General features: G+C 53.6%; 1 protein-coding gene across 3 annotated transcripts in view; it reads left to right on the top strand.

Annotated features, from left to right (window-relative positions):
- Window positions 1-20,496, top strand: part of PGBD5 (piggyBac transposable element derived 5) — a 105,820-nt gene that overhangs the window by 81,199 nt on the left and 4,125 nt on the right. For all 3 annotated transcript variants that reach the window (XM_027046874.2, XM_027046875.2, XM_053207088.1), the window contains exons 3-5: window positions 86-220; window positions 14,994-15,174; window positions 18,994-19,191. In XM_027046874.2, coding sequence (XP_026902675.1) covers window positions 86-220; window positions 14,994-15,174; window positions 18,994-19,191 — 514 coding nt within the window. The remainder of the gene's footprint in view (window positions 1-85; window positions 221-14,993; window positions 15,175-18,993; window positions 19,192-20,496) is intronic.

Genomic DNA, 20,496 nt, shown 5'->3' with positions numbered 1-20,496 from the left:
CTGGTCAAAGGCAGAGACTAGGATTGAGCCCAAATCTGATGACCCCCCCCTGAGCTCAGCTTCTCTGCTCCCTCGTTTCTGGCAGGTGCTACACGAACCCCTGATTGACGAGGACCCTGTGTTCATCGCCACGTGCACAGAGCGGGAACTGCGAAAGAGGAAAAAGCGGAAATTCAGCCTCTGGGTCAGGCAGTGTTCTTCCACCGGCTTCATCATCCAGGTGAGCCCCAGGCTGGGCCCAGGGAGGCCAAGGGAAGATGGTTCTCGCAGTGACTGATGTGCCGGCTCACTCCCCCTCCTCGTGGGCCTTCCCCAAAAGCTCCGGCGGGGCTGCTCCCCCCTCACTGGGGCGGCCGGCACCTCCCTGCCTGCCCTTCCTGTCCTGTCCGGCCCTTCTGGTTCAGTTAACAGCAGCAAACACTGATCAAGGCTCAGGCCCTGACAGCGTCGGCCAGAGACTTCACCAAAAGAGTGGGGCACACGAGGTGACTGCCGTCTCTCTCGGGAACCCACCGTGTGGTGGTCCCGGAAGCCCCCTCCCGCCCCCGACCTGCCAGGTGTCTGTCCTACTGCCCTGTATTGAGGAAGCCTTCTTCACAGGCCACCAACAGCCAGCTGCTTAAATTACGCTTGGTCAGGAGCGCGGGCGGCCCTTCGAGCCGGCATTGCCACCTGCTCCCTGGCTCTGCCGTGGTCCAGGCAGGTGCTGACACGGGTTTCAGAAGCGGTGGCCGAGCTCCGCTACAGGGGAGGTGTGAGGTGTTCGCCTGCCGGGATCGGCCAGGGTGTGGACTGCACAAAAGGAGGAGGTGGGGGCCGGCGAACACCGGATGTGGCACCCGAGGGACAGATCCCGGCTCCGGCTGGTTTCTCCGGCCGGTTTCTCCGGCCGCGCTGTTCAGGATACCTTCTCCCAGCTGTCAGGCCTGCCGGCCCTGCGGTCACGGCTGACCCCACCTCGCTGCCCCTGCCTGGCTGCGGCCCCAGGCCCCAGGCACAGGGGTCTTGCCCTCCCGTCTCCCCCTGAGCCAGAGGAGGATTCATGGGAAGATTCAGTTGAGCATCCCTTTGTCCCAGCAGGGAAAGTGCATGTGCTTCAGGCCAACATATCTGCTCAGAAGGAGCATCCTAGTCTCCCTGCGGGCTCGGGGGACCCTCAGCTCAGCCTGGGGCTGGGATCTCCAGCTGGACCCCAGACCCGAGTGGGCTTGAGCACAGGCTTCGGGCAGTTGCCAGAATGGACCTGTCCCACAGCAGGATTTACTCTGGATGTGCAGCCTGGGCCCTCTGTCTCTGCACAGCCTCTGGTGGCCCGTGCCACCTCAGTAGTGTCCTTTGCAGTGAGGCTCCCTGGGGACAGGGGAGGGAGGTTCACTCTGTGCACCCCCTCCTCGGGAACATTCAGTTCTTTGAATAGATACTTCCCGAGAACCTGTTACCTGCAGCACTGGGCCCAGCACTGGGACATGGAGGCCCAGTCCTGCCTTCTCAGAGATCTGGCACATTCAGCACTGTGTCTCCAAGCTCATCACGCTCCCCCTGGGCAGCTTGGCCCCAGTCTCCAGCCGCTGGGTCTGTGGAGCCCCAGTTACAGCCGAGTGGTCAGGACAGTGGCTGTGCTTCGTAATCCTCGGCCCCACTGCCGTCTGTCTGCATTCCAGGCAGAAGCGGCACTTTCCAGCACTTTCCGGCACTTGTACGGCTCCCAGGGCGGTCTGTCGTCAGCTCTGCAGGGTGCGAGGTGCCGGGGTGGGGGGGGTGCCCGCTCTACCTCACTCCCTTCCTGACTCCGGCCTTTCTGGTTTTACCCCCTGACATCAGCAGGGCTCAGAGGTTGTGATGATTCATTTTATGTGTCCATTTGGCCAGGCCACAGTACAGAGATATGTGGCCCAACACTATTCTTGATGTTTCTGTGAAGGTGTGTTTCGGATGAGATTAACAGATGGGTAGACTCTTGAGTAAAGTAGATAACTCTCTGTAAGGGGTGGGCCTCATCTAATCAGTCAAAGGCCTTAACGCGGGCCGTGGGGGGGGGGGGGTACCTGACCTACATTAAAGAAGAGGGAAATCTGCCAGAAAAGTGCCTTTGGATTTGACCTGCAACTTTTTCCCGGGTCTTCTGGCTCACCAGCCTGTTCTACTGGACTTACCGTGGCTCTCTAATCATGTGAGCCAATTCCTTAAAATAAATACCCATCTCTCTTAATAGAGAGAAGTGATACACACACACGCACACACACACACACACACACACACACACACGCGCGCACACACCCCTACCTCCAACTGGTTCTACTGCCGAGGGTTTTCCTGCAGTCCCCCTGGTGTAGAGGTGAACGTTCTAGTCGGAGAGACAGATGCATTAAAACCACTCGTAAATACAGTGTGACAGGTGCAGCATTAGAAATGTGCGTACAACGTTATGGGGCCACGGCAGGGCAGCTGGGGGCCAGGAAAGGCTCCCCGAGGCGGACAGAGCAGGGCGTGTGATGTGTCTGCGCAGAAGGCAGCGGGTAGAAGGGCTGGGGCAGGAGCCACTGTCACTCACCGCAGGCCTGGCCCTGAGGGGCGCCCGCTGAGCCTAATACGACACTCTGAGCAGTACACGTGGGAAGACCCAAGCTCCCAGACAGTAAGTCGTTTGCCCCAAGACCCAAGGCTGAGAGGCAGTGGAGCAGAAACGAGAGCCAGAGGGCTGGCGGTCCCCCTGCACTGTGGCCCGTCTGGAGCCTGCGTCCTGCTCCCCAGGGCCCTCTGAGGAAGGAAGAGGGAACAGCCCGGCGCAGGGCGTTCTCTTCCCTCACATACGGGTGTCTAAATGGAAAGGATTTCCGTGACTCCCCTTTCGAGCGCTCATTTCATCTCTGCAGAGGACACCCGTTGAGGCTAAGGGAGGCCCGTTTTCTCCCTCGCGAGCCCGCACCCCGGCACGTACTCCAGCAGTCTCGTGGAGGATCCGGAGGCTTTTCGACTCCAGGTTTCAAGAGCAGTGGAAGGAGCAGGCAGGGATCGTTTATAAAGCGAGATCCCGAAAATCCTGACACATAGCTGCCCCTGGGGTCCCAGACACGTTGTAACCACAAGAGACCGCAGCGAATGCCTTCTTTTTTCGGTACAGCCACCGCCGTTTCCAGGTTAGAGGCTTATGGGGCGCTCCAGGGTGTATACTCTGTGTCCCGTGTCGCAGGCCGGCCAAGAACTGTCCCCAGCCCCAACCCGCCCTCTAGCCGAGGCCGTTTGCAGAGGGTCTCTAAGAAAGGGCTCCAGCCAAGGGGACGGGCCCCACTTACCCTTTGTGTGCACCCTCCCTGTGAGCGGGGGAGACTGAGGAGATTCATACAGATGATGAAACTTCCAGTTTCAGGGGACAGTCAGTCCTGTCATTGAGAGGTTGGAATTCCTTAGTCTGAGACATTAAGTTAGCTCCTCTTGGAAGCCTTGTGGCCTTTCTGTGGGGTCAGAAGGCGACTGTCCGTGCAGAGTGTTGTTCTGTCTACTCCGTCAGAAGGATTGGGAATCCAACAGGGAAAAAATTGGCCAACGCTTTAGTTAATGTTATATTGACCCGTGAGATTCTTTGAGGAAAGCAAATTAAAAAAAAAAAAAAAAACAAAAAACGGTAGGGGCGCCTGGGTGGCTCAGTCGGCTGAGCATCCGGCTTCGGCTCAGGTCATGATCTCACAGTTCGTGAGTTCGAGCCCCGCGTCGGGCTCTGTGCTGACAGCTCGGAGCCTGGAGCCTGTTTCGGATTCTGTGTCTCTCTCTCTCTGCTCCTCCCCTGCTCATGCTCTGTCTCTGTCTCTCAAAATAAATAAATAAACATTAAAAAAAATTTTTGTAAAAAACGGTATACTCAAAAAGAGCAGATTTCCCTTATTTGAATGTGTTGATCTAGCCACCTGCCTCTGCAGTGTGAGACCTGGGGTTCCCCGTGAGGATGTTGGCAGGCAGGAGAGCCCCAAGAAGGGGGCGGCAGGGCACCAAATGCCTGCCGAGTGCGCTGTCCGTGAGCTTTAAGGGACACAGGGATGCTCTGCCCAAAGTGGAGAGGCCAGACAGTCCCCAGGGGGTTGAATGACTGCCGTGCTGAGCAGGGACAGAGCCGTTCTAAATGACAAGCCGCTGTCTCTTGCTGAGTGAACTAACATTCACTGGAGGTGGACGGGCTTCAGAAGCCAGAATTCAAGATAGAATCTCCCAGATGAAAGGACCCCTGGTTCCCACCCCCTGTATGTCTCTAAACGTGTCCAGGCAGCGCCCCGATGCGCATCGGTGAGGGGTGCTCCGAAGGAGGTCCTCTACCCTGTGTTGTTGGACCAGCTGATCTGAAAGTGTCTCTCCTCCCTTCAGCCCGATGTGTGGATTCACGACGATGGCCACCTCGGGGCTTCCGGAAAGGGTACGTTGCTTCAGTGCCAGGCTCTCTGCCCAGGCCCTTTACCGGCTTTACTCGCTTTCTCTTCACCACAGCCTTACGACACAGGCAGTGTTCCTGCCCCTTCCACGGTGAGGAACTGAGGCACAGGGAGGGAAGCTACCTCACCCAAGGGGTCAGCCATAGAGCGCTAGACCTGGGATTAACCCCGGCCTTTCCGGCCCCAGATCCCACCTTCTTAACCGCCAGGCTGCCTGGGGGAATTTTCTCACGTGAGACAAAAACCTCGCATCTCTTCTCTTACCCAGCTTGCATGTCGTTTCATTGATGGTTTTAGCATCAACTGTCCCCCATCTCCCTTAGTTTGAGACCTGCTTTTCATGTGGAAAGGACTTGAGGAACTTGCAGGAAGGGGTGTCTCTTCTGATTTGATTTTTAGTCTTTTAACAGGATTCGCTCGAAATGCCAGGATCAGAGTGGGATTAATTAACCGGAGTGGATTTTGCTTCTGGAGTCAAAAACCGGGCAGCACAGGGCCCTCGTCCATCTGTCTCCTTGTGCGCGCTGGGGACGCGCTCTTCCGTCCTGGCCACCTTGGAGGTGGTTATGTCACAGGGTGGAATTGGCTGGGGTGCGAGACATCTGTCACATCATCTCTGAGTGTCCTTGAGCAAGTGGCTGAGAATCATCTCCTCCTCAGTCTTCCTGAGTGGGGTTACTTTGCCCTGCCCTCCTCACCGTGTAGGGGTTCAGAGGTGACAGTAAATATCCAGTGGCCCTATACGTGCATTAGGCACTGACCGGACCAGACTGAACCCTGGCTTTCTCCGCAAGGAGCTTAGACTCTACAACCATACGGAAGTGAACGGGTGCAAAGACCCACAGGATGCTAGCCCCCGCCCCCCACCCCCCTCCCCGCAAGCCTCCCCGAGGTTTGTGCTTTGGAATGAAACAAAAGCGAGTTTCTTGCAAGGGTCAGTTGTGCTGAAGGCGCACAGTTAGAGAAGAACCACCTTGGCGCACGGGCCTTTCCCCGCCGCAGTCGAGGTAAGAGGCCACGTGAGAGGAAATTGGTAGCACAAGGCAGCAATAAGGGGGCGGGTGGCAGACTTTGCTGGAAAATAACCGGGCTAAACAAACCGAGGGTGACATAAGGCAGCACCGTCCAGTCGGACTTTCCGTGACAGCGGCTACCAGCCCACGTGACTGTTGAGAACTTGAAATGCGACGGGTGTGACTGAGGAATTGCATTTTTCATTTTACTTAATTTCGGTTAAATAAAAGCAGCCACACGTGCCTAGGGGGCGTAGAGCGCGCGCATAGAGCTTTGCTATTTAAAAAAAAAAAAAAAAGATTTTTACATACACAGCTTTCATCACAGGCAGTGGCCTTTTGCGAGGTACATAGCGTATTATGATCCTTACAAATGAGGAAACCGAGGCTCAGTGCAATTAAGTTACTGGCCCCAAACCACACAAGCCAGTAAACGGCAGAGCCCCAGCGCATCAAACCCAGCACTGATGCCTTCACCATCTCCTTGCAGTAGGCCCCGTTCCTCCCCTGGGAAGGGAATATCACTTCAATTTTACGGACACCAGTGGCTGTCCCCCCGCCCAACCCCCGGGGTGTCCCACATCTCCATAAGCTCATTCTGCATAATTTCAGCCAGTGCACACCATGCCCTCCCGCACTGCTCCCCCCACCCCCGACCCCATGAGGAGTCCACCCTCCACCCTCTCCAAGCACAGCTTGTCAATTGGAGGTTCGAGCAAAGGATCACAGACCCCGATCCTGAGTGACTTCCCAGTCCCCGGAGATGCCGTGCTCCTACAGATACGCAACGGCAACAGGGGAAGCCTGATTCTCTTCTGTTCTGGAAAAGAAGTAGGGCCAGTGATCAAGACCAGCAGAGATGAACCAGGTTCTCCCCGAGACGGGGAGAGTGCCAGAACCCCAGTGACAGCTTCGTGGGGGCGCCGTAACGAGCTCTGAATCCATCCGTCGTTATAGCTGTCACCGTCGTTATAGCTGTCACCGGTGTGCTGAGAAGGCGCGGTGGGGGTGGGGCAGGAGAGCTGGGCTCCCCTGCTCCAGGTCTTGAGGCCTTTCAGAAGCAGGCTGAGACAGTTACGTGGTATGCGTGTCCCCCAAGGTGGTTTCCTAAGGCCCCTTCCGTTGTGGTGACAGTATAAAACACGCCACGTTAGTAGTCGCATCCCGGGGCAAAGCGTCCTGCCGTGTATTGACCAATTTTCTTTTCTTTTCTTCCTGTATATATCTGAAAGTTAGTTAAGTCCTAGGAGCAAGAAAAACTTTTGGTAGGAGAAAATGAAAAGCTTGGCAATGAAAACGTAACAGTTTTCTGCCCTAAAGACCTTTGTCAGACAAGCTCGTGGCTCAGAGAGTAAAGCGTCTGCAGCAAATTCACATTCCCAGGGGCGGGCAGTGCCCTGTGCTCTCCGTGCTGCTGGGACTATTTCAGTGTAATGATGCTGTCTCCACATGTGTCCAGGGAGAGACGGGACCCCTTAGGAGCCACACCAGCCTGCAATTACGCATCTAAATGAAGGCTGTTTCCTCCGGCGCTGCCTCTCGGAGGCTCTTACGGAAAGTGCCCGGCACAGTGTAGGAGTGGATGTGTGGGTCTCCAGCGATGCTGCCTTTCTCAGATTACTGATCTTTAGGGCAGGCTCACAGATCTGGACACAATTCATGTGTGTGTCTTCAGCCGTCACAGCAGTGGCGGAGTTGGGATGAGATTCCATTGGAGGCTCTGGGGTTTTTTCATAGAATTACCGATTTATTCATTCAGCTAAGGAGTCTGAATTGATATCTCTGACCAGCTGACATAATTCAGTCCAAGCAAACCCAGGCCAGTGGGATACTGGACCAGAGGGCCCGTCGGACAAGCAGCACCTGTCAGGCTGGGCCCTTCCTCTCTTGGCCAGGTTTTAACTGCCCAGCTGACAGTTCCTTCTAAATTGTGCCCCTTGAACCTGTTGGGATGAGCACCGGGTGTTGTATGGAAACCGATTTGGCAATAAATTTCATATTAAAAAAAAATAAATTGTGCCCCTTGACTGGGACTTTCGAAGTTACATTTTTTATGTTACTTATTTAAATGTAGATCCTAGTATATAATCAGTTTATTTTTTTTAATGTTTGTTTATTTTTGAGAGACGGCGGCAGTGCATGAGCGGGGGACGGGTAGAGATAGAGAGGGAGACACAGAATCCGGAGCAGGCTCCAGGCTCTGAGCTGTCAGCACAGAACCCGATGTGGGGCTTGAACCCACGGGCCGCGCGATCATGACCTGAGCCGAAGTCGGACGCTCAACCGGCCACCCAGGTGCCCCTGTAATCACTTTAAAAGTAAGCTCATGCTGGGGGGCGTGGGGGGATAGATATGGCGGAGGGAGATTAAGAGGTACAAACATCCGGGCACCTGGGTGGCTCAGTCGGTTAAGCGTCCGACTCTTGGTTTCGGCTCAGGTCAGGATCTCCTAGTTCGTGAGTTCGAGTCCCGCATAGTTCGTGAGTTCGAGTCCCGCATCGGACTCTGTGCTGAGAGTGGACATCCTGCTTGGGACTCTCCCCCTGTCTCTGCACTTCCCCCACTTGTGCTCACGCTTTCTCTCTCTCTCTCTCTCTTAAAGTAAACTAAAAAAAAAAAAAAAAAAAGGTACAAACTTCCAGTTATAAAATAAGTAAGTCGTGGGGATGAAAAAGTACAGCATAGGACTATAGTCAGTAATAGTGTAATAATTTTGGATGGTAACACGTGGTGATTACACTTCTCGTGATGATCAGTATACCTGAAACTAATACCTCTATAATGTCAACAGCCACTAACTTAGATCCGGGTTGTCTTGGGGAACAAATCCTGCGAGATCCAAATGCACCTGTGCGTGAGTGACCCCAATAGGGAAGTTCTTCTGTAGTTATATTTCGTCTGTTTGTGATGAAATTATAGTTTAGCATCCCAAAACGTAAACATTTCAAAATGTCTGTGATACCAACGTATAGAGATAGCCACTTGAGGATGCAGTCAACATATTTATATAAACACACACGCACCCCATTTTATAATGTAGATACTTAATTAGAAGGGTATCGTGGACCTTTTTACTATGTTATTAAATAATTTTTATAGATCATGATTTTAAAAGACATTGCACTGGATTCCATTATACCGACGGATAGTAATTTTAATCAGCCTCCTTTTCGTGTGAGTAATTAGGTTGTTGCTAATTTTTTTTGCCGTTATAAAAAATATTCTGGGGCGCCTGGGTGGCTCAGTCGGTTGAGCATCCGACTTTGGCTCAGGTCATGATCTCACGGCTCATGGGTTCGAGCCCCATGTCGGGCTTTGAGCTGACGGCTCAGAGCCTGGAGCCTGTTTCGGATTCTGTGTCTCCTTCTCTCTCTCTGCACCCCCCCTCACACTCGGTCTGTCTCTCAAAAATAAATAAACATCAAAAAAAATTCTGAGATACATGGTTATATATGTGTGTGTGTGTGTGTGTGTGTGTGTGTGTGTGTGTGTGTATACACACACACACACACATATATAAATGTATACACACACATGTATATATATATGTATATATATACATACATATACATATATATATAGGCAGGCCCTTGGGTGCATTTCTGATTGTTACATTAGATCTAATCTGCATTTCTGATTGTTGTGTTAGATTTAATCTCTAAAAGTGGAACCTATCAGTAAAATAGCAGGTTTTTACTGGTTTTTACTTCGGCTCACATTTTTCGTTCATGCTACAGAATTACCTTGCAAAAAGATTGTACCAGCTAACATTCCCAGCGGTGACGAGTGGTCTGTCACCAGTAACGGGGGGTTTGAATGTAAGGAAGATGGTATTGTTGGTCCACACATTGTATGTTGAGATCAGTCTGTCTTCCAGGGAATAAAGCCAACATCATCTCCACTCTGCTGGTCTTTTTTTTTTTTTTTTTTTTTTAGTGTTTATTTATTTTGAGAGAGAGAACAAGCGAGCAAGGGAGGTGCAGAGAGAGAGGGGGAGAGAGAGAGAGAGATTGAGAATGCCAAGCAGGTTCCACGCTGTCCGTGCAGAGCCTGATGCGGGGCTTGAACCCATGAACCATAAGATCATGACCTGAGCCAAAACCGAGGCAGACACTTGACTGACTGAGCCTCCCAGGTGCCCCTCCATTCTGCTGGTCTTTTTTTTTTTTAATTTTTTTTTTCAACGTTTATTTATTTTTGGGACAGAGAGAGACAGAGCATGAACGGGGGAGGGGCAGAGAGAGAGGGAGACACAGAATCGGAAACAGGCTCCAGGCTCTGAGCCATCAGCCCAGAGCCCGACGCGGGGCTCGAACTCATGGACCGCGAGATCGTGACCTGGCTGAAGTCGGACGCTTAACCGACTGCGCCACCCAGGCACCCCATTGCTGGTCTTAATAACATAGGCCAGCACTCCGTCTGTCAGCTACGGTGTCGGAGGTCTTGGGAGCCTTAGAAATGATGCTTTTGTTTTTTGTTTTTTGTTTTTAGAAATGCTGCTCTTGAAGTTAATATGTGGATAGTAGGCACAACTCTTAAGATGCTCAAGAGATTCCCGCCCCTGGTATGCACATACTTTCTCCACTCAAACACTAGTCCAGGAATTGCCGAGGGAGTTTTGATTTTGTGGGTATAATTATGGTCCCAAATCAGTTGATCTGAAAAAGGCAGTTATCCTGGTGGGTCTGACATAATTAGGTGAGCCTTTTAAAGGAAACGGCCTCTTCCCAGCGAAGAGATTTTTGCAGGGCGGGATTCATCCCGAGGGAGGGTTTGCAAGGCAGGCTTTGAAGGTGGAGGGGCCACGTGGTAAGGGGCGCAGGTGGCCCGGGGGAGCTGAAGGCAGTCCCCGCTCGCGGCCGGCAGGGAAACAGGACCTCAGTCCGCCAGCCACAAGGGACCAAGCTGAGTGAGCCCGAAGGAGGATCCCAACTGCCAGCTTGAGAACACAGCCGGCTGACACACTGATTGTGGCCTTGTGACACCAGGAGCAGAAAACTCCCCCGTGCCGATCCACAGAAGTGCGAGCTAATGAATGGGTATTGTTTAAGCCACTAAGCTCGGGGGAATTGTAATGCTACAAAAACAGATCCAGGATTTCTTCAGCTAGGTTGTGGGACCTTCTGGATCATTTCCTCCTCCTTAACACGTTTGACCCCTTTACCTCTCTCTTCTCATTCTCCTTCTCTGACCCTCCCTTTCTGTGTTTCTCTGGGAGCCCCTTGCCCGTGGCCGCCTGCCCCCCACCCCAAATGCTGGGGATCCCCAGCTCAGCCACTCTTGGGATTTCATCGCACCTGTGCGCTCTGGACTCTTACCCGTGTGTCCTCATCCTTGACCTTCTCTGATGCATGTCTCCGATGCCCTGTCTGGGGCTGCTGCTTGCACCCCAGACTCCGCCTGGTCACATGCTGGGCTAGTCCCCACCTCCTCCCGCTGCCGCCACGTTCGTTACCTTTTCACGTCCTATCTCCAAATTTTAGAACGCGTTCCTCGCGTCACTGCCTGGATCTGACCTCTCCATAGAGCGGGAACGGTGTCGAGGGCCCGCAACACTTCCAGGCAAAATGTGAAAATGTTTGTTTCCCTTCGATCGGAAGGGGAGAAAACAAGCTTTGAAGTTGAAGAATGTGCTTTAATACATCATATTAAGGTATTCGTCTGCCTTGATGCCCGTGCAGTTGTAAAATGTGGTTTTAAATATTGGCGTGTGGAGGAAGAGAGGCCCATGGAAGCAGAAGGGCCCACGAAAGTCACAACATGGTCCTGGCGTCACCTTATTTCTAGAGAAGCAGGTGTTTGCACATCGCCCTATAAGCAGGGAGGATGCTTTTTGAGGTGGTCCCGGTGGATAGATGTCTTCCGGCTCTGGTGACTGGGAAGGGTTGCACATCACTGGTGATTTGGGGCCACTGCCGTGGCCTCCTCTGCCATGGCAGGGGGTCGTTTGAGCTCGGAAGTCCCTCCCTTGCCTTCAGCTACTTGCCCTGTGCTCTGGGACTTCCCTCGCGACGAGCAGACGAGCCCAGTTTCTGGAGCGCGGGTGAGGGATTCTCTCGCACCCTGGATCCAGCAGGATCCTCTGGCGGGTCTGTGCAACCCCCACGTGGCACCCCACACCCGTCCCCTAGGTCATCCGTGCTTCCAGAGAGTCAAAGAGGGAGGTAGGTCAGCCAGGCACCCGGACAGTCCGCCTTCCAAGGGACCTACCGCAGTGCTGTAGCGATTATATGAGGCTTCGGCTCACCCAGTGCCCCATCTGGGAAAGCTCCCAGCAGGAAACTGTTAGCAAGATGTGATCCTCTCTAGGTTACGATGAGATCCAGGAGAGAAGCAGGATTCTCTGAACCCTTTGCTGTCGGGATTCAAGCAGGGCAGTGTTTTTACTTATTTATTCATTTTTATATTTCATTTATTTATTTAGAGACAGTGGGGGGGGGGCAGAGAGAGCGAGGGGGAGACAGAAAGAATGCCAAGCAGGTCCCACGCTGTTCAGCGCAGAGCCCGACCCGGGGCTCGAACTCACAAACCGCAAGATCGTGACCTGAGCCGAAGTCGAGAGAGGGACACTTAACTGACAGAGCCACCCCGGCGACCCTGGGGGCAGCGCTGCTCTGATGTAGGAGTCAGACCGGCTCCAGCCAGGCTTTCGTCCTGTGACAGATGATGGGCTGCGTGTTCATCAGGACGGGCCGTGGTCTCCTGTGCAGCTTTGTTGGGGCGTCTGAGGTTGGTGTGTGTGAGATAGGACACAGACGCACACAGAGGGACGACTGTGTGAACACGCAGGGAGAAGACGGCCATCGACGAGCCAAACGGAGAGGCCTCGGGAGAAACCAGCCCTGCTCACTCCTTGACCTCAGACTTGCAGCGTGCAGGACTGTGAGGAAATACACTTCTGTTTAAGCCGCCAGGTCTGGGTTAGCGGACGAACCCACCAACCCCTCACACCTCTCACTAGCCTTGTAAAGAGTGGCATCAGAAGAACCGGGTATGATTTGACCAGAGGAGATAAGATGGTCGCCACCCATGTTATGACGAAGCCAAGATCCCATTGACTTGGCCGGTCATGGCATCCAGTGACCGTCTCCAAAGGCGTTAGTGTTCGTTTTCTCAAACTATCCTTGCCAAGTCACGTTGTTTGCATCCTTTGCTAGAATGCTGTTGTTTTTTGAACTTGGTTGTGGGATTTTACATTTAGTCCTGCTGTGGCCGCCCCCATCCCTCGGGGGGAGGGGCCTTTGGAAACCACGTGGGGTGTCACGGTGGGCCTGAGGGGTTCCAGTGACACATTTCCGATTTCCTGGTGAGAAAGCTGGATTTGGGTGGAGGACTTACTTTTGGATGACACTTGGGACAAAGCTAACTGTCCCTACGGTGGATTTCAGGGCGCACGGTGCCCAGCGTGGGTATGATGGGATTTCAGGCAGGATATCTGGGAGAGGCAGGTCTGAATCCGAGCCTCAGGTGGGGAAGTCCACGGTAGTGGCCACGAGAGTGGGGATTTGCTGACGGAGAGAAGACAGGTTCTGAGAAGACGTCCTAGCTCTGCCAGAAACACATGTGACATGTGACAGAGATGGAAATTGGCTTCTCTGTCCCTGTATTTTCCTGTCTATCAAAAGAGACTCCTTCTGGGCGTTGAGGTGGAAAAGGCATAGAGGCCCCCAAACGAAATGTCAGCGTTGTGCCAAGTTATCGACGAAGACGTTCTGTATCATCAAGGTGTCAGTCACCTGCCAGGCTGCAAGAAAGTAGGGTCCTCCCTGAGGACCTAGGATCTAGGGTGAGCTTTTGGGACAGGATTAGCCCTCGGAAAATGAGCTGCTTTTAAAATTAGACTTACCCGGGGGCACCCGCGTGGCTCAGTCGGTTAAGCATCCGACTTCGGCCCAGGTCATGATCTCATGGTTCATGAGTTCGAGCCCCGCATCAGGCTCTGTGCTGACAGCTCGGAGCCTGGAGCCTGCTTCGGATTCTGTGTCTCCCTGTCTTTCTCTGCACCTCCCCAGCTCATGCTCACACTGTCTCTGTCAAAAATAAATAAACTTAAAAAAATTTTTTTTTTAGTTAGACTTACCCGGTCACCTGGGTGGCTCAGTCGGTTAGGCCTCCGACTCCTGGTTTCAGCTCAGGTCATGATCTCGTGGTTTGTGAGTTCAAACCCTGCGTCGGGCTCTGTGCTGGCAGCATGGAGCCTGCTTGGGATTCTCTCTCTCCCCCTCCCTCTCTGCCCCTCTCCTGCTCTCTCTGTGTCACTCCCTCTCAGAATAAATAAATAAGCTTTAAGATAAATAAAATTTGACTATATTCACTTTTTCTTTTAATTTTTTTTTTTTTATTCTTTATTTTTGAGAGAGAGAGACAGTGAGACAGAGTGTGAGTGGGGGAGGAACAGAGAGAGAGGGAGGCACAGAATTCGAAGCGAGATCCAGGCTCTGAGCTGTCAGCACAGAACCTGACACGGGGCTTGAACTCACGAACCGCAAGATCATGACGTGAGCCGCAGTCGGACGCTTAACTGACTGAGGCCCCCAGGCGCCCCTATATTCACTTGTTCTTCATCTGCTTCTGGAACATCAGACACTGTATTTTGCAAGTGGTTCTCTGGCCAAAGACAGGTATTGTGGACGCGCCCAGGTCCTCCCTGGGGCCATGTTGGTTTTGCAGTGCAGAGTATCATCGGCTGTCCTCATGGGCAAGCCTGCACTCCGCAGTTCGGTGCACTATTCGCTTGTGAAATGCTGCCAGTAAAGGCACCTAGAACATTCCCCAAGACGATCTTTTCTCCCTTACGGAAAGCAGTAGCTAATACCCATGTGATAGATTCTTCATGACTCAGTCAGTCATTGGGAGAACCATACTTTTTCTTGAATCTATTCCCATTCCCTGCGATGACCCCCTTGGGGATGTCCATGGAAGATGTTCATGGCACAAAGAGTTGAAGAATTGCTTGCTAATTCCGGCCCATCCTCTTTGCTGGTCCTGGCAGCTCAGGTGAGTTTTTAATCCCCGATCCTGTCTCCTCCTCTGCCATGGGAGGTGAACACTACGTCTTCTGCCTGCGCCGTGGCTTCTGGAAGGAATAAGGAATAATTGCAGATGCACTTTGCGAATTAGAAAGCCGTATTCAAATGGAAAGGTCACAGATAAGTTTATCCCTTACGGGGAGGTGGCCTTTACCTTGTATTTACTGTAAACTCAAGTCCCTCCCGTGCTTCCGGACTGGGGGATGTTTGCATTGACCTCAGCTCCCAAATCCATCACGTGTGAGGTTTGTCCCTTTTCTTCTCCTCCCTTGACATTTGCAAACCGAGAAGTCTGGGCTGAGCCACCAGCTAGCTGCCTAGGTTACAGGGTGGCCTTGGGAGTGACTTGGGGCCTCTGCAGGCTGAGGAGGTGATGATGGTGTCATAGGGACCGTGGAACCAGTGGCTCAAGGAAGAGGTGGCCTTCCCACTCATTTCTGGCCCGGCGACGGCCACCTGTGCCTCCCCGAAGCTTTGGGTCCCAGGCCTGACCCTGCCGGGAGCTCTCTGACTCCTGTGTGTGTCTGTTCAAGATTTACGTCCACCTGAAGGAAGGCGGGGGCCCCGATGGGCTGGATGCGCTGAAGAATAAGCCCCAGCTCCACAGCATGGTCGCCCGAAGCCTGTGCCGGAACGCCGCGGGCAAGAACTACATCATCTTCACGGGGCCCAGCATCACCAGCCTGACCCTGTTCGAGGAGCTGGAAAAGCAAGGTTTGTCGTGTGGCGGGCCCGTCCGAGAGGGGCCCCTCACCTCCTGAGGAGTGATGGGAGACGTCTGGGGGTACAGGTGCATAGCAACCGGCACAGCCCATGGGCTGCTGGGCCACGAGGGAACACTCTGGTTTCAGCCCACCGTGTGCCTGCCACAGGCCTGGACCCTGCCAGGCGCTGGTGATCAGCAGGGATACGGCCACAGGCTTGCGGTCTGGGCGGGGGTGTGTCGGCACAAAGCTCTGCCCAAGTCACATTTGGTTGTGTCGTTTGTTGGGAGACCATGGCCATTGAGGGGTTCTCCGAGTGTCCTAGTCTATTCGGGCTGCTCTGTCAAATTACCGCAGACGGCAGCTTATAAACAGCACACATTTATTCCTTGTAGGCCTGGAGGCTGGAAGTTCAAGATCAGGGCACCAGCGTGGTTGGGTGCAGCTCTCTTTCAGGTTGCCGATCTCACATGACCGAAAGGATAAGGGAGTTCTCTGGGGTCCCTTTCCTTTTCTTCCTTTTCTTCTCTTTTCTTTTCTTTTTTTTTTTTAAATGTTTATTTATTCTTGAGAGAGAGGGAGACAGAGGGTGAGTGGGGGTGAGGGGGCAGAGAGAGAGAGGGAGACACAGGCTCCGAAGCAGGCTCCAGGGTCCAAGCTGTCAGCACAGAGCCTGACGCAGAGTTTGAACTCACGAACCGTGAGATCATGACCTGAGCCGAAGTTGGATGCTTAACTGACTGAGTCACCCAGGTGCCCCATCTGGGGTCCCTTTTCCTTTCTTTCTTTCTTTTTTTTTTTTAATGTTGATTTTGAGAGAGACAGGCACAGTATGTGAGCAGGGGAGGGACAGAGAGAGGGATACACAGAATCCGAAGGAGGCTCCAGGCTTCGAGCTGTCAGCACAGAGCCCGACGCGGGGCTCAACTCACAAGCTGTGAGATCATGACCTGAGCCGAAGTCTCTTGCCCAACCAACTGAGCCACCCAGGCGCCCGGAGGTCCCTTTTCTTAAGGGCACTGCTCCCATTCATGAGGGCTGCACCCTCATGACTCAGGCACCTCCCAGAAGCCCCACCTCTTAACACCATCACCTTGGGCATTAGGCTTTCAGCAGAGGAATTTGGTGGGAACGCACACATTTGATCTGTAGCACCTAGTCCCAGCTCCTACAAAGGCTCTTAAGTCTGGACTCATCCCCATCTATAATGTGGCCCCTCCAGTTGGCGAAGGTGTCACAGAGAATTATGTAGAATTAACACAGTCAGCAGGACAGTAGGCCTCAGAAAATTCTTAGTGCGCTATGGTGCTGGGATGCTTCGTTCATCTGTTCAAAGGTTAGGAAGCCTTCTGTGGCTCCGGCAGAAATGGGGGCTGCAGAAAGAGGTCTGGACCAAGTCAGGGAGCCTGACAACAAGCTGTATATCCTTTGCTTTGTCCTACATTTGGGGGATTTATATCTCATCCACTCAAGAGAAACATAAAAAGCCTCTTCTCTGCTATGGCAGCCACTGAAATCGCAGACCGATTGCTTAGCAACAGATCAGACATCCGGCCTTAAAACAACACCCTCTCAAGTAATGGAGAGCCAACAGCTTCTGACCTTGACCTCAGCCACTGCGGCAAGGAAGCAGCCCTAGACTGGGTGCTCTGCTGGCCCTGGCTGCATCTGACTCATCTGCAAAGTCCAGTGCCCAACAGGGCTCCGTGCTTAATGGCTGGGAGAAGTCAGGGTGGAGAGATCCGACCACGCGAAGAGGGGCCGTGGAAGTAAGATTGGAAAAAATGGACCCTGATGCACGCTAACCGAACCCCTCGGAAGAACGAGGGGTTCTTGTGTTAGAGCAGGTGGCGAGAGCCGAGGCTGCCATCCCCACTCGCCCACTCGTTCAAGTCCGACTGTGGGTGCAGGGCCGTGAGCCCTGGGGTTCCTAGAACCGCCCAGATAGCATTTGCGTGCTGTTGGGGCCACCCGGCATCACACGGTATATGCTCCCGTCACCTAGACCAAGAGTCAGGTGGTGCAGTCAGGTGGCATGTTGTCCCGGTGGGGCTGGTGTGCAGAGTGCGGGTGCCCAAGGACTGTCACGGGCCATCCGTGCTGCTGCCCTGACAGCTGGCCATGCTGGCCTGTGATTCTGGGAAGAAAAGGACGCTCCCCAGCTCAGGGAATTAGGGAAAGGACGGAAGAGAATCTTCTACTGGGAAGAAAATAATTACACATGGGATTTAGCTTTTCCCGAGAACGAGCAAAGATTTCACTGCCTGTGTTTTGGAAGCTTCTGGAGCTCCTGTGCATTTCTTGCGTGGCTCCACTGTGATGACAGACACTGGGCTGGTGGTTCTCCATTGTCCCCAGGACAATGGCGTGCCCCCCCCTTCCCCCAGGCTGCCCTGGGCTGGGCTGGTGCCCTCCAGGACATTCTCACGGGCAGCCAGGATTGAAGAAAGGCATCGTAGCTGTGAGTCTGGCCGTCCCTCCGTGGACAGAGTCTGCTTGTAAAACAGCCGGAAGAAGACACTGATATAATAAACGCTATTTTCATAAAGGGGCAGATTCAGGAGACTTGGATGCTGTTTGGGTTTTCTCCTTCCCCTCTTACAAAATTGCACCTGCTGTTTTTGGCTGATTGTGTGCACGGAGCCTCGGATGGAGAATTGAAAACATCCTTTCTCCTTGTTCATCTAAGGCTCCTCGCTGTTTTAAAAACAGTTCCTTCTTCTTAATTATTAAGACGAGGGGTAGCTGGAGTTGGAGCTACAGAGGTGCGAGCGGCCAGCAGCCCTCTGCTTCTGAGCAGTAAGGCTCCATCATGCCACCCAGTGGCTCTTCCAGTGCACCCACTGGTGCTCATTAGGCAGTGGGACCCGGGTAGTTCCTCCCGTTCCCCTCCGCCCCCCGCGCCCAGGGCGGGCCGGAGATGCGCGCACACAAGGTCATAGAATGTTTCGAGTTACTGATGATACTGCGTCCGCCTTCAGGGAACTTCAGTCTGTGACGGGAGACCCCGGATGAGACTTTCCCCAGCGACTTCCGTCAAAAGTGCCTCTTCATGTTCCCTCCAGGCATCCAGACTGAGGATGCTGGCTGCAGGGAGAAGCCGTGGCTCTCCGTGGCCACCTGGCCCGCTTACTGGGGCAGGCCAGAGGGTGGGGAGGGCCAGGAAGGGCCTTGAGCCCAGGACGGAATTTAGCAAAGCCTCCTTGTCCACGTTGACCTCCGTTCACAATCCCTCCTGCCTCCGTGGGACCGTCTGTGCATTAGTGGCCACCCAGTAGCTGCTCCTCCCTCAGAGTGCAGAAGTTTCTAGAAGCAGATGAGCAGATGGGAGGACAGGTGCACATGCTCAGCCCTGAGCCTGGCACATAGCCAGCGCTCTGAAGAGACTCGCTGATTCACTGCGATGGTCTCATGTAAAATCTTAAATGCTTATTTTTTTATTTTTTGAGGGAGGGGGAGGCATAGAGAGAGGATGGGACAGAGGATCTGAAGCAGGCTCCAGGCTCTGAGCTGTCAGCATGGAGCCCAGTGCAGGGCTCGAACTCATGAACCACGAGATCATGACCTGAGCCAAAGTCAGACACTTAACCAATGGAGCCACCCAGGCACCCGGTCTCACATGTAATCTTGAACGTTCTTATAGAAGTACTGGGACAGAGCACCTCTGGGATAGAAGTCCCCAGACTTCAGGGGTCTCCCCTGCAGGGACGTCTAGAGGGCCCATCCCCCAAGCATCAGCCCCAGAACAGGGCAGGCCTGTCCTTTCCACCGGCGTGTGCGGGGCCTCCCTGACCTTGTGGACGCGGTTTTGTGTCCGTCTCCCCTGCAGAGATCTACTGCTGTGGCCTGCTCAGCCCCAGGAAGAGTGACTGCACCGGCCTGCCCCCGTCCATGCTGAGCAACCCGGCCACCCCCCCGGCCCGGGGCCAGCACCGCATCAAGATGAAGGGGAACATGTCTCTGATCTGCTGGTACAACAAAGGGCCCTTCCGCTTCCTGACCAATGCCTACTCGCCCGTGCAGCAAGGTGGGCCCGCGGGGGGGCTGGGGGGGAGGGGGGGTTGTGCAGCTCAGGTGTCAGGTGACCCCATCACTGTGAGCTTCTGGGCCGGGGACTCGGTGCCACTGCACCTGACTGGAGGGGTGGGGGGCGACACCAGCTCCCCGTGCTTGTCGGCGGCCGAGAGAAGCAGGAAGGGACCAGGGTGGGGTCCGCAGGCCGCCAGGGTTGTCTGTGGTCGCTCTGAGTGCTGTACGTGGCCAGCACTCACGTGGTCACCTCGGCATCGAGGATCTGTTCTGACGGGAGGGGAAAACATCAGCTGTTTTTTTGTTGGTTCGGCGTCTTCCTCCGAGATGAACCACTAGGATTTGGGGGTGGTCAGGTGATTCTGTCATCAATTTTCCTCGGGGTCTAAAATCCATAAGGCGTCTGCAGTTAAAGTAACTACAGCCCCCACCTCTTTAAGCCACTGACAGGGGAACTCAGATGACAGAGGGCGCCTCACCGAAATTGTCCCGTCATGTCGTGTACTTGCAAATCCCCTATAGTTGTCTGTATCAAGACATGTTTCCCCTTTCCTGCTGCAGGAACGCTGCGGGGCGCTCGGTTGTGTTGGAGGGGTGTCTGTGTGTGTGATCGGTGTGCACGTGTGGTGTATGTGAATGTGTGTCTCGTGTGTGTGTGTGTGTGTGTGTGTGCTTAATTAATGTCTGTTCGTTTATTCCCACCCCTCACCCCGCACACACACCTAGGCTCTGTTACATTTCAGTGGAGATGACAGTCTAGGGACCCAAACCCACGAGACTCGGGGTTAAGGAGGTATGGAACGCCGCCCGTCACTGTATCACTGTGTCAAGGGCACTCGGGGGAGATGTTTGAAATTGACCTTGCAAGCCAAAGGGCGAGTTTGAATTGGACTTCCACATTCTGGTGATTGGACAAGGGCTCTCACAGGGAGAATGTTTGAGAATAGGGCATAGGAGCCACCTCCCTCCAAATTATGCGTGATAAGTTGCAAAGTTTGCAATAGGATTTAAGAGGACAGGGCCTTAAAAACCCCAATCTCAAAGGTTGGGAGGCTTAAATCCATCGTCAAGGGAACCAGCAAGGAGGATATTTGATGGGGAAGAAGAGAAAATTGGTAGGGTTGATTTTTAAGTATTCTAAAACTTACTGTTTGTGTTTCCTTCAGTTACAGTTTCCGTTTCTAAAGTACTCGGTTATAAATCACAAAGTCCCCGTTCTGAGACACCCTTAAAAAGCCCAGGTCGTATGCCTTTGGCGTGGCCCCGGCCCCTCCCGCAGCGCCTCTGGAAGCTTCCCAGGGTG

This window comes from Acinonyx jubatus, chromosome D2 (assembly GCF_027475565.1).
Source record: "Acinonyx jubatus isolate Ajub_Pintada_27869175 chromosome D2, VMU_Ajub_asm_v1.0, whole genome shotgun sequence".
NCBI classification, from domain to species: domain Eukaryota; kingdom Metazoa; phylum Chordata; class Mammalia; order Carnivora; family Felidae; genus Acinonyx; species Acinonyx jubatus.
Note: the sequence above shows the minus strand (reverse complement) of the source record. Positions and strands in the feature narration are given on the sequence as shown.